The 12,608-nt window shown below is 42.2% G+C and overlaps 1 protein-coding gene across 1 annotated transcript in view; it reads right to left on the bottom strand.

The window, feature by feature from the left end:
• PLPPR4 (phospholipid phosphatase related 4) overlaps positions 1 to 12,608 on the bottom strand; it is a 60,144-nt gene that overhangs the window by 17,799 nt on the left and 29,737 nt on the right. The window contains exons 2-3 of the mRNA XM_006119840.5: positions 11,738 to 11,923; positions 120 to 249 (exon numbers count right to left, since the gene is read on the bottom strand). Of these exons, the coding sequence (XP_006119902.1) occupies positions 120 to 249; positions 11,738 to 11,923 (316 nt within the window). The remainder of the gene's footprint in view (positions 1 to 119; positions 250 to 11,737; positions 11,924 to 12,608) is intronic.

The following is a 12,608-nucleotide window of genomic DNA, read 5'->3' as shown; positions in this document are numbered from 1 at the left end:
TTGTGCCAATAACTGCCTTTCACTGTCCTAAAAGACTATCTTAAAGAAAAAAACCTGTGTAACTGAAACCAAAAATGTGTTACAAAAGGCATTTTTGGTAACTAGCATGCAAAACCCACCAACAAATCTGACAGCTCTTCTAAGGAAAGAGTTGAAGTTGCAGCCTCCTGCATTAATATTGGCCTCGGCTCCAATCCCATTTCTTCTTTTAGACAGGCAACAGTAGAGAATTCCTTCTCCTACCATTATCTGCAATGAAAAAGGAGGGATTCATGGCATGGGTAGCAGTTATGAAGCACTTCATGACTGGACAGTAAGGACTGAAAAATAATTAAAACTGAACAAATATAATTCATGGAAGTGACTTGCCTCAAAAGGATTTACATCAATATGCAAGCATTCACAAATGCAAATTCCCCAGAGTGCAGGCAGGCAAGAGGATGGCACTGACGTTAAATATAAATGACATAAGCTTTTTGGGGCTGGGACCATCCTTTCATTGTGTTGTACATTGCCTAGTATATCGAATACTGGCCTTGGTTGGGGCCTCTAAGCGATACAATAATAACAAAACAAACAATTAGAAAATGCTGCATCATAAATGGGAAGACCCATAGCACTCCCTTGGCATTTCTGGGATAGACGTAACTCCCAGCGTCTGGCTGTCTGCCTGGCCTTTGGCCATTCTGGCAGTCAAAAATTCCATGAGAGCTTATTATACTCTAAAGGTACGTCTAGACAGTGGGGTTATTTCGGGATGTTGGAGGTATCCCAAAATAGCTAACCCAGGTCTTTTAAACACACCCATTGTTTCAAAATATTTTTCAAGATAACGGGCGCATTATTCTGGCATTCCTGTAACCCTCATTCCACAAGGATTAAGGGATGTCTCGAAATAGCATGTTGTTTCAAAATTTGGCACTGTGTAGATGAACTAAATTTTGAAATACCTTATATTGAAATACAATCGAAATAAGATATGCAATTTGTGTAGTGCAAATTGCGTAACTTATTTTGAGTTTAGGGTGCTGTGCAAAAGCACCCTAACTGTGTAGTGGGAACCAGATCCATTCAGAGATGGGGGTTCTTATGGCAGTGCACATTAAGAGTCAGAGAGAGATGGCAAACCTACTGAGGAGTTAGAGGAGATCTAGGAAGGAGAAAACAGGAGTGCAGATCAGTGTTTCCTCTTCACTGGTGATTAATCAGTCCCACCCAGTCTGTCAGCTCCATGCACAGAGTCCTGAACCTATGACTGGGTGGGGCTGGCTAATCACCAGTGAAGCTGTGTTGTTGTGCAGCTTAGTGGGAAAACTGGTGCATATGAGTAGCTGCTTGTTAGTGCCCTCTAGGCAACCCATCAGTGGACACACCCCATCACTTCAGTTTCCCTTCTTGGATCACCAAATAAAAATCCACACGAGGTTTTCCAGTCCAGTCACAACAGTCCTCCTTAGGGGCTGATCTATTAATTAAAGTTGCAAACTAACTACAAAAATCACCCCTCCAGCCAAATACAGCTCAACTCCCCTGATCTGGGCAGAGTCCTTCCTATATTAGCAGGCTGCTTTCAGCCCTTCCTCTCTGAACCAGTTCCCCTAATCTCAGGACCTTCCCTGCAGGAGCCTCTCTCTGGGCACATCTATACTTAATGAAAGACCTAGCATAGATCTGTAAAGCTAATGCTGAGAGCAGCCCCCATCAGCATGTGGTACTCCTCCTTTTGCAAGGAGTAAGGGAAACTGATAGGAGCATTTGCTCCCAGCAGCCTCCTGCTGTGTGGACGCCTCCAAGGCTCAGTTTCAGGTAAGTTGACTCCAGCTACACATTTTATGTAGCTGGAGTTGTATACCATAAGCCAATCTTCTTGGTCTAATAGGGTATGTCTACACTACCCTCCTAGTTCGAACTAGGAGGGTAATGTAGGCATACCGCACTTGCAAATGAAGCCCGGGATTTGAATTTCCCGGGCTTCATTTGCATAAGCGGGGCGCCGCCATTTTTAAAACCCCGCTCGTTCGAACCCCGTGCAGCGCGGCTACACGGAGCACGAACTAGGTAGTTCGAACTAGGCTTCCTAGTTCGAACTACCGTTACTCCTCATTCCACGGGGTTCGAACGAGCGGGGTTTTAAAAATGGCGGCGCCCCGCTTATGCAAATGAAGCCCGGGAAATTCAAATCCCGGGCTTCATTTGCAAGTGCGGTATGCCTACATTACCCCGCTAGTTCGAACTAGCGGGGTAGTGTAGACATACCCATATAGACCAAGCCTCACTCGCTGCAATCTCACTTGGGCATGGTTAGGCAACTAAAGGCCTATGCCTAGATAGAGTTCACCAGGGCTAGGCCCTGGCAGGCCACCGGCACTTAATTTACCTGGCACCCACAGGTACGGATGCTTGCAGCTCCAGTTGGCTGAAGGTCGCTGTTCCCAGCTAAATAAAGCGCTGGCAGCCCATCAGGGGCTAACCCTGGCAAACTGCATTTGGCCCACAGGCCGTTTATTGTGCACCCCTGAAAAATGTTTTAGTGGGAATCTACATTTTTCACCAAAACATTTGTGCTGAAACTTTCTGTCCAGCTCTAATGTTGATGGGTATATTGCTGTTAGACTTCAGAGTTATCTTTGCACTGATGTGAATGGGCAGTTTAAGCCTCAGAACTGATTCTGATTGTTTGTTTTAAGATTCAATAAAATAGCACTGCATGAAGTGTGATTGGAAAGATTTGCAATGTAGATGAATGCTAGAAACTTTAAAAAAAAAACCATGACGAGATCAGACCAGCCGAGAAGTCCTAATGCACCATGCTATCTCAGTGAAACCTCTGTGCACAGGGCAGAGGAAATTAAATGAGCAGCAGTTTCTGGACAATCAACTCCCTGCTGACCGCACTTTTGGTCTTAATTGAGTTTCCTTTCTTTCCCTTGAGCAAAATAAATGCAGTGAAGGTTGCATCAGTATATGGAAAAGTCAATGTTAGAGTTTTATTAGCCAATTTCACCAAGAGTCTATAGTATTACTATCCATCTCAGTACTGCCTTTATAATGATAAAACTTTGTTCAGAAGCAAGAAGTGGGATTTTAAATTAAAATTTTAGAGAATTTTAATTAGTTTTTGGCAATCATCAGGAGATGTATGACATGGGGAGAAAACCTGAAAGACAGACCATCTTGTGGTATAGAGGGAAAATCAGGGAAATAAAGCAAACTAGAGAAGGTGATAGCTTCAGTGGTCCATGTTGATGTCTTTCTAGAGAAATGAATTAATCAGTTAGAAAAAGCTAAAGGGCTGGCAGAATCAGCGGATTGTAAATTGAATGTCCTTCTTAGGTGACTCACAGGACAAAAGCTTGCCGTATAGGAAAACCAAAAATTGTGCTATTTTACTAAAACATTTCTGGGCCTTTTTATTTTATGTTACCCAAGTAGGTAGTCGTGTTGACTGAGAATGGGATATCAGTTTGCTGCATTAGCGCAAGGCCTCTGTTCTTTGTGCTTTGTTACTGTCAATCAAATTTGCAAACTATTTGATAAACTATATGATCTAACATTCCATTATGACAAAACAGATTGCTTGGTTTGTGGAACCTAACAAGCATTGGCTATCTAACAAACAATGACATGGCTAAATCTTCACACATCATATGAGTTTTGTAAGTTCTATAATTCTTTTATTTTTCTATTAGAGGCCCAATTCAGAGACCATTGAAGTGAATGGGGGTCAGACTGTAACTTAGGCAAATGCTGGAGAGATTAAAACATGTGTTTCGGAGTAATTTTGTGTTGGGAGTTACAGAAAAAAATCCTTTGTGTGTAAATGTGTGTGTGTACATAACAATACATACACAATGTATGTCTACACCAAGTATAGTAATTTTGGGAGGAACCTCAGGGTTGCAAATAAGCCAGTTAAAAACTGCTACTGTTTAATGGAACTGATAGTGAATAAGAACTAATGTGATTTAAATGGAAGAATACAGCTTGGGAAAATAAAAGATTGGATAATAGAACTGTGGTAAAGACTATGTATTGTAAAGGAAATAGCCCTAATGCATGCTCCAAACAAGTAAACATGGGATAAAGTAAGTGAATTTCTCACCACATAACATAAACAAACTAATTCCTGTTCTATTTCTATATTTCTGATAGAGATGTTAGCAAGTAGTCGACTAGTCGATGCTTATCGGGTAGTCAACTGGAGTATCGACTACTTGTTCTCCCCACCTCCCATTGCCTCTATCGGAGGTAGTGGGGGAGGTGAAGGAGGGAGAAACTGGAGATGGTGCTGAGGGGAGCTGGCTTAAAAGCCCTATCAGGAAATAGTGGGTGATAGAAGAGGTTGCTGTGAAGCAGCCTCTGCTCGTGGTGGGCCGAGGCTCACTATAGGCAGAGGCTATTCTGGCAGCAGCCTGTCTGCGGGAGTTGCAGTGGGGAACTGGGCCCCCGGTGAAAAGGGCCACTGCTCTCAAGCAAACCCTGTTCATGGCAGACAGATATGGCCACTGCGAACAGGGGCTGCTGGACTCAGCGCGAGCTGGGACTGGTCCAAGATGCTGCACCTTTGCATTTTAAATGTAATAAGAACCCAGCAGCTCTTACTACATTTAAAATGCAGAGCCACAGTGTGGGTGGCTCCCAGAACTGCACCAGCTCCTGGAGCTACCCGCGCTGTGGCTCTGTAGCACGGTCCTTATCGACTAATCACATAGTTGATACAAAGTGTATCGATTGCATGATTAACTAGATAACCACAATTTAACATCCATGGTTTCCAGGCTTTTGGATAGGGATTGAGATTGGGGTTTCAAAAGGGATTTCTTTTCTTCTGCCTTTTCCCTTTTTCTTAGCAACAATCTTTAAAAATATTAAATTTTGCATCATTGTGATTTTGTATATGAGGGATTTTACACGATATTGAGTTCCTGTTTCTCCTGTAATATAGTAAGTCATGTATAGATCTCTTAGGCTTCTGAAAATTGTTTCTTACATTACTGAAGTCCTTCTCATGGTACTTTTTACTTCATTTTATATTAGGGTTGCCAACTCTGATTGAAGCTATTCCAGATTTTTTTTCCCCAGCATAACAAAATGACATTTTCTTAAAATGTCCTATTAAAATCCCCAGGATTTCTTTCAGTAGTCACTGGAAGACTCTGGGAGAATCTTGGCCAATCCTAGAAGGTTGGCAACTCTATCTTACATATTGAATCTTTTGTATGATATGATTCCTTGGAAAATTAATGAAAATGTACACACAAAATTCGTAACTGTGCAACTTGAATTTTGCATGAGTAGATTTTGTTGTGCATCTAACTTCTTTATTTAAAGGAAAGAAAATAAATGCAAAAAAGTTAAGTCTCTAGTTCCATAATTCACAGGCACCAGTGAGCAAGAACTGATTACTGTGCACCATTGACATTAGTTTCTATTATTAATACAAGCTCAGTATGCATTTTGGTACCAGGAAATGTACTGTTGCATGTCCTTATTAGTATATGTAAATTAAGGCATTTTTAAAGCTTGCTGATAATTAATGGTTATAACTTTGAAGCTTCTGCACTTATTTTCTTCAAATTTGGCTTAGTATTTAAGTATCAAAAAAGACTAAAAATATTCAGAAAATTATAGACAAGCCAAGTACGGAGAAAATGGCGTCAGTAGTTTCACCATTAAAGTCAGCAAGATCGTTTTGAAAAATGAACGATTACCTAGCTGCGATGCATGTACAATGCATATGTCTTTTAGAGTTCATCTATACAGCAGTGTTTTCGAAATAATTGATGTTATTCCGAAATAACACTACAATCCTTTATTTCAAAATAATGTCGAGTTGGAGGACGGCACCATATTCTACAAGCCTCTCTCCTGTGATCCCACTAAAGAATATTAAAAAAAACCCTGAAACAACTGCTCATGAAGCTCCCTGATGCTGCTTAGCACCAAATTTAAACTAACCCATCCTTACCTCCGACCAGGAGTTTTCTATCTGCTACCCAAGATACACAAACTGGAAATCCCAGACAACCCATCATCTCAAGCATAGGCACACTTACAACAGGATTATCTGGCTATATTGACTCTCTCCTCAGACCCTATGCTACCAGCACTCCTAGCTATCTTCGAGACACCACTAACTTCCTGAGGAAACTATAAAACATCAGTAATCTTCCTGAAAATACTACCCTGGCCACCATGGACATAGATGCTCTTTACACCAACATTCCACATGAAGACGGATTATAGGCTATCAGGAACACCATCCCCAATGACAACACTGCACACCTGGTTACAGAGCTCTATGACTTTGTACACCCACAACTACTTCCGATTTGGAGACAATTTGTATCTTCAAGTCAGATACAGTCATGGGCACCCATGTGGCACCACAATATGCCAACGTTCTTATGGCTGACCTTGAACAACATTTTCTCAGCTCTCACCCGCTAGCACCCTTACTCTGCTTATGCTACATTGATGACATTTTCATCATATGGAAAGAGACTCTTAAAGAATTTCACAGGGATTTCAACTGCTTTCATCCCACCATCAACCTTAGCCTGGATCAATCCACACAAGAGATCCACTTCCCTGATACTACACTATAATTACATGATGGACACATTTCCACCATTCTATACCAGAAACCTACCAACTGCTACACTTACCTTCATGCCTCTAGCTTCCATCCTGGACATATTTCTCAATCTATTGTGGGCAGCCAAACTCTAAGATACAACTGGATTTGCTCGAATTCCACAGACAGAGACAAACACCTACAGGATCTATATAGAGCATTCTTAAAACTTAAATACCCACTCAGAGAAGTGAAAAAACAAATTGACAGAGCCAAAAAAGTACCCAGACATAAACTACTTCAAGACAGGCCCAAAAGAGAAAACAACAGAATTCCACTTGTCATCACCTACAGTCCACAACTTAAACCCCTCCAATGCATTATCAATAATCTACAACCTATCCTGGAAAATTACCCCTCACTCTCAGAAGCTTTGGGATAAAGGCCATTCCTCACATACAGACAACCCCCTAACCTCAAATAAATTATTTCCAGTAACCACGCAACACATCTCCATCAAAATCATCGAGGAACCCACCCCTGATATCACCCCCGGTGCCAACTTTGCCCACACATCTACACTAGGGATCTAGTGTCAAAAAAGACATAATAATTCCTAATATACCACGGGTCTTCCATTCAGGCTAGAAGTGCTCTCAGGACAGGTATTACCTCCATTGAAAGTGTCTGTTAATAGTCAGTACTGGTATAAATCCACTGAAATCAATGAAGGTCAGTGCACTTATGCCAAGACTGCATCTGACCACAGTCCTTGAGCCTCTCTTATTTCAGTATGACTCCTGTAGTTGTTCCCTGTCGATGCCTGTATAAAAATCCATTCTGACAGAATTAGAAAAAAACCCAGCCAATCTGTTTGCCAAAGGAAAACCTTTTGGATTTTGTTTAGACAATAGAGAATATGTCCAAAATGATCACATAAACTGCAGCATTGCCAATATCTTGTTTTTATCACAAGTGTTTCATATTTGAAATTTCATATTTCCTATGACATTTAATATTTTTCTTAAAGCCCTTGCTTCTGAAATCATATAGGTTAAACTTCTAAAATCTGTGACTCTCTGGTCTGGCAACATACTGGACCATAGATATTGCTGGATCAAAGTGCTCCAGCTGGTCAGGTTCAGCAACTGGGCTGGTGGTGGGGAGTGCAGCCCTGCTTGGGCTTCAGGCAGCGGGGCCAGTGCCCAGAAGCATAGTCGTGGCCAAACTGGCAGAGTAGGGAGCACAGCCCCATCCACACTGGAGGCAGCAGGGAGTGCGGCCCTGACCAGGCTAGAGACAGCTGGTCCTGGTGCCCCCAGTGCGGCAGGGATAGCCTCATTCCCAGGTGGGAGCGCAGCCCTGGCAGAGCTACAGGCCAAGGTGAAAGGTGTGGAAAGTCCGGTGCCTTGTCCCCCCCGGTCCAGCAAACTCAATGGTTCAGGACTGCTCAGGTCCAAAGGGCTCAAACTACGGAGGTCCTACTTGTATTACATGAGAATCTTAGCTTCCAGTCTTTTAAATACCTGTCGTAAGTTTCTAGCTTTATTGTTGTGAAGAGAACCTTGCAAATGTAACTGCTAAATGGTCCAGTACTAAAAGGACTTTACTTTAAAAAAAAAACTCGTGATTTTTAAGTCAGTCACATGACTTTTAGGGGGTTTGGAAATGCTTAGACTGGCATTAATGAAATTAAGTGCACAGCAAGATGAATGATGCTGTGGACGAATTTCTTGGTGAGGTAGAAGGAACTATAAGCAAGGGAGGAGCAGCTGCTCAAGAATGATAAAGAATGTAGATGATCTTCCCCCCAGTTTATGAAAATGGTTGTATACAGCAAAGTTCTCCCAGTGCATACACAGGGTCCACAGAGGTCACTTTCAAGAAACGTTGTCATTCATTGAGCTGCACATTGAGTTAAAAAAGGCAGGATACCTGAAGAGTAAGTAGTGACAGAAATATTAACCAGAGTGCCATACCTCTCTCTCAATAATTTTTGATGGGGGGGGGCACTCCAAGATTTTGGAAAGTGGTCAAGGACCACACTCTTTCATTATATTAATGGAGAAATTGTGGGATGGAGGTTGGGTGTAGAAAGGCACTTAGGGTAAGGCACTGGGTTGTAGGAGGGTAGGTGAGGTCTGGGAGAGAGTTTGGGTGAAAGAGGCAGGTGTGACCTGGACTGGAGTACAGGAGAGTGTGCAAGAGTTTGTGTTATGTCCTAGAGCATGGGATTGGGGTACAGGGTCTTGGAGGGGACATGGGTTCAGGAGGAGAGCAGAGGGTTTGGCTTATGTGGGATGGGGGACAGAAAAGGGGGGGCAGAGGGATGTGGGAAGGGAGAGGCTGGGGTGACAGAGGCAGGCTCTGACTGGAAGACTTACTGGGTGACTCCCAGCCATCTGCCCAGCACTTTCACAGGCAGCATCCCTGCCTGCCTGCCTGCCCACTCCACCCCCCCCCCCCCACATGCTTCAAGAGCTACGTGCATCTGTGAATAAGAGCCTGGGGGGAGGGTTCACATGCTGCCTGTTTTTCAAACAGGCAGCTCCCATTGGTTAGAAACCAGCCAATGGGTTTGTGCTTCGGGGCAGGGGCAGCAGAAGCCTCTCCCACTTCCCCTTCCCGACTCACAGCTGTGAAACACAAATGACCTCAAAGCTGTTTTTCTGAGCAGCATGCAGGGGTGGGTAGGGCAAGCAGAGTGCCTGCCTGAGTGTCTCCACTATGGCCCCGTACTGGATCTGGTGTCTTGGTCGGCCGGATCCAGCCCACATGCTGTATTTTGCCCAGCCCTGATCTAAAACCTAATAAGGTAAAATTTTGACTCCACTGATCTCCATGGGAGTTTGGGCATCGACTTCAATAGGCAGGATTTCTCTATATGCGATGCTGCATTTTAGAGGTTTCACAATTTCAGACTGTCTGATATAGCACAAAGGAATGAATTAATCATTGGTTAAACTCAATGGAGCTATGAACAGGGATGGATGTGCCAGGAGTCCTGCCTGCCTCCCTGTACTAGAGGAAGCCATAGCATTGTAATATCTAAATATTACATCTAAATGCACAGTTAAATGAGCAAATGAGTGCTCCAGTAAAGTGGTGTGGACAGCACTCCAAGTGTACATCAAAATAATGTCTTCACATTCTATTTTAACTTCACATTGTAATTCCAGGAGAGTTATTATACTAGTAAAGATAAAACATTTGATTTCATTTACTATATTTCTCATACACTGACATTTAAGTGCTCTACGGCAGTGCTCCCCAACATGGCGCCCGCAGGAGCATTCGTGTGCGCCCGCCAAGTGCTCGGGGCTGGCCTGGCCCTGGGCACATGGCGCACACATGGTGCCGGAGGCGGCCCTGGGCGCATGGCGAACGGTGAGCGCAGGCCCCGGGAGCGCCGCAAATTGGCCGCCCGCGCTCTGGGTATGTGGTGCTTGAAGGAGGCGCCGGCCCCGGGCGTGCGGCACCTGGAGGGGGGGAGCTACGACCCCGGGCGCGCAGCACTTGGAGAGGGGGGGGACACCGGCCCCGGGCACGCTGTTATGGGGGGCCCTGCCCCTTGGCGCCCGGCGGGCGAACTGCCACGCCCCCTGGCACCCGGCAACCTCCAGAGGTTGGGGACCACTGCTCTACGGGAAGGTTCTGTTCTGTTAACATTTGTTCTCCCTTTAGGTGAATCACTGAACTAGTTTTTCTTGCCTGTCCAATAGCTGATAAATTAGAGACTCCAAGACAGTTTTGGAAAGAATAATAAATAACCACAGTGTCATGATCAATATTTGCTTACTGAAGAAACCCGTCTCTTATATCCAAAACTGTTGGTGAGCCATTGCTGAATGTAATTTGACATCTCCATTTGCCAAAAATAAATAAATAAATCAATAAATAAAAATCCTGCATTCCTGATATTTCTCATTATCAGGACTATGAAAGGTCCTGTACAAACACAGCACAGTGAGTTACATAGTGTAATGTTCACATGGGGCAGAAGATCCATGCAGCAGCCTCTAACATTCATGCCCATAGCAAGAAGGGCATGGCTGGAACTCCACAATCTCTCCTGTGTATTATTGTGTATTGTTGCTGTGTGTTACAGATGAAACTATATGCTCATTTTAATTAAGCCAGTATTATGGAGTTGTTTGTTAGTCAATGGGTAGTCAGTGGGATTTCAGTTTATACAAATGAATGGTCAAAAACACTGTGGAGAAGGCCTGGAGATGCACTGAATGAACAGCCATACACAGCCTACTTTTCATCCCATACCTGCAGCAAGGTATTCTCTGCACAAAGCCCAGCTTCTCAGGAAGGGGTGAATCTCAATCATAAGTTACTTGTGTGCTCCTAGGAGATATTTTAAGATAATTTTTTTCACTCTGTAGAAACTTTCTGCTGTTACCAAACTATATACAAATGTAGTAGGCTACATTTTGTTGTCTTTATACTCAGAGAAATATGTACAGTGAGTGTTCATTGGAATTTCAGATTGCTTGACAGTAACTGAAAGCAATATTTGGCTCTGGCTCTGTAACCACAGAAACATTTACTTGACAAAAATGTTAGCACATGTGAAAAGGTATTTAAAGTTTGAGTGAAAAGGACAGAACAAAATGAATTTAGATTTAAGAATGTCTTCCATAATAACTTTGGTCTGACTCTACATATCCCATTGGTATCTCAATATAAACAATTAAGAAGGAAATTTGCTTATGTACTATCAGCTTTTTAAGATAATTGAACATTTAATTTGTGTTGTGCTGATACTGGGGGAATTCTGCAGTTGTTGCATTTGAGTCATAATAAAATTGCAGAATTCCCACAGGACTTGTGTGTGTGAGAGAGAGAAATTCCACTGTTAATTTCAATACAACAAATATTTTATTTTTATTTCTTAACTATACTATGTAGGGAAATGGGGTGAAAATTTACAAAATTGTCCAAGAGACTTAGAAACCTAACCGCTATTAAAAATCAATGATATAAAAAAACCCACATTTTTTCAGTTGTAAATTTGGTGCACCATTAACATTTGTTATGGAAACATTAAAAACCATGTGTTAAAACTGGAGCCATGTTGATTTACACCAACTGAAGATGTTCTCCAAAATCGTTTTTTAGGGGAGGCAAGGGAATAATCCTGTAACTTACCGTGATTGCAGGTCCAGCAAAAGTCAAACTAAGCAACATCAGAAAAGGAACAGCCTCTTGTGTAGGTTCAATGTATGGCATACTGAGACTCCTGTCATAGCAGCTGAATCCAGAGTGAACTGGCTTGAAGACATCAGTAAGTTCAAGAAAATAGAGACTAACAACAGAAGATGCCAGTATGGGCAACTGGGAAGGAAAGAAAAACAATTCATTGTTATTCTTTGTAATATTAAACCTAAAAACCCTAACAACCCTATCATATTTTTTTTTGCAAAAGCAACAAAATCTATTAGTAACACAATAGAAAGTTTAAAAGGCTTCATTTCCATAAAATGTGATGTTTCTGATGTTGCAGAAGTTCCAGCTAGCAGAGTCAACTATTTTAATTAGCCTAGAATTGCATAATTTACTCAAATACAGTTAGTTGTATACAAGTAAATTCATTACTGGCATTGAAATGCTTCTCAAATGAATGAATCACTACTTCATAAGAAGTGATGGATGGATTTCTAGAGTTTCAGAGCTACAATTCATAGAATTATAGACATTAGAGATAGTAAGTTCTGTTTAGTCATTAAGGCCCACATTTTTAAAAGTACTTAGACACCTAACTCCACTGAAATCAATAAGAGTTAAACACCTAAATATCTTTAAAAAATTGGACCTAGCCCATTCCTCCATTAATACTGGACTGTGTTCTGTAGTATGTGTCCATAGTCCGTATAGTATAATTGTCCCATATAATTGTAAATACCACAAGGAATGGGGTTCTACAGCTGTCTTTCCTGACATACCATCTAACTAATGCTATTCTTTTTAACACTTCATTGCTCCTTATTATATCTGTTTTATTACTTTTAAATACAGGCAG

Source organism: Pelodiscus sinensis, chromosome 9, assembly GCF_052426305.1.
Source record: "Pelodiscus sinensis isolate ZL-2025 chromosome 9, ASM5242630v1, whole genome shotgun sequence".
NCBI classification, from domain to species: domain Eukaryota; kingdom Metazoa; phylum Chordata; order Testudines; family Trionychidae; genus Pelodiscus; species Pelodiscus sinensis.
This window is presented reverse-complemented; position numbering and strand designations above follow the sequence as displayed.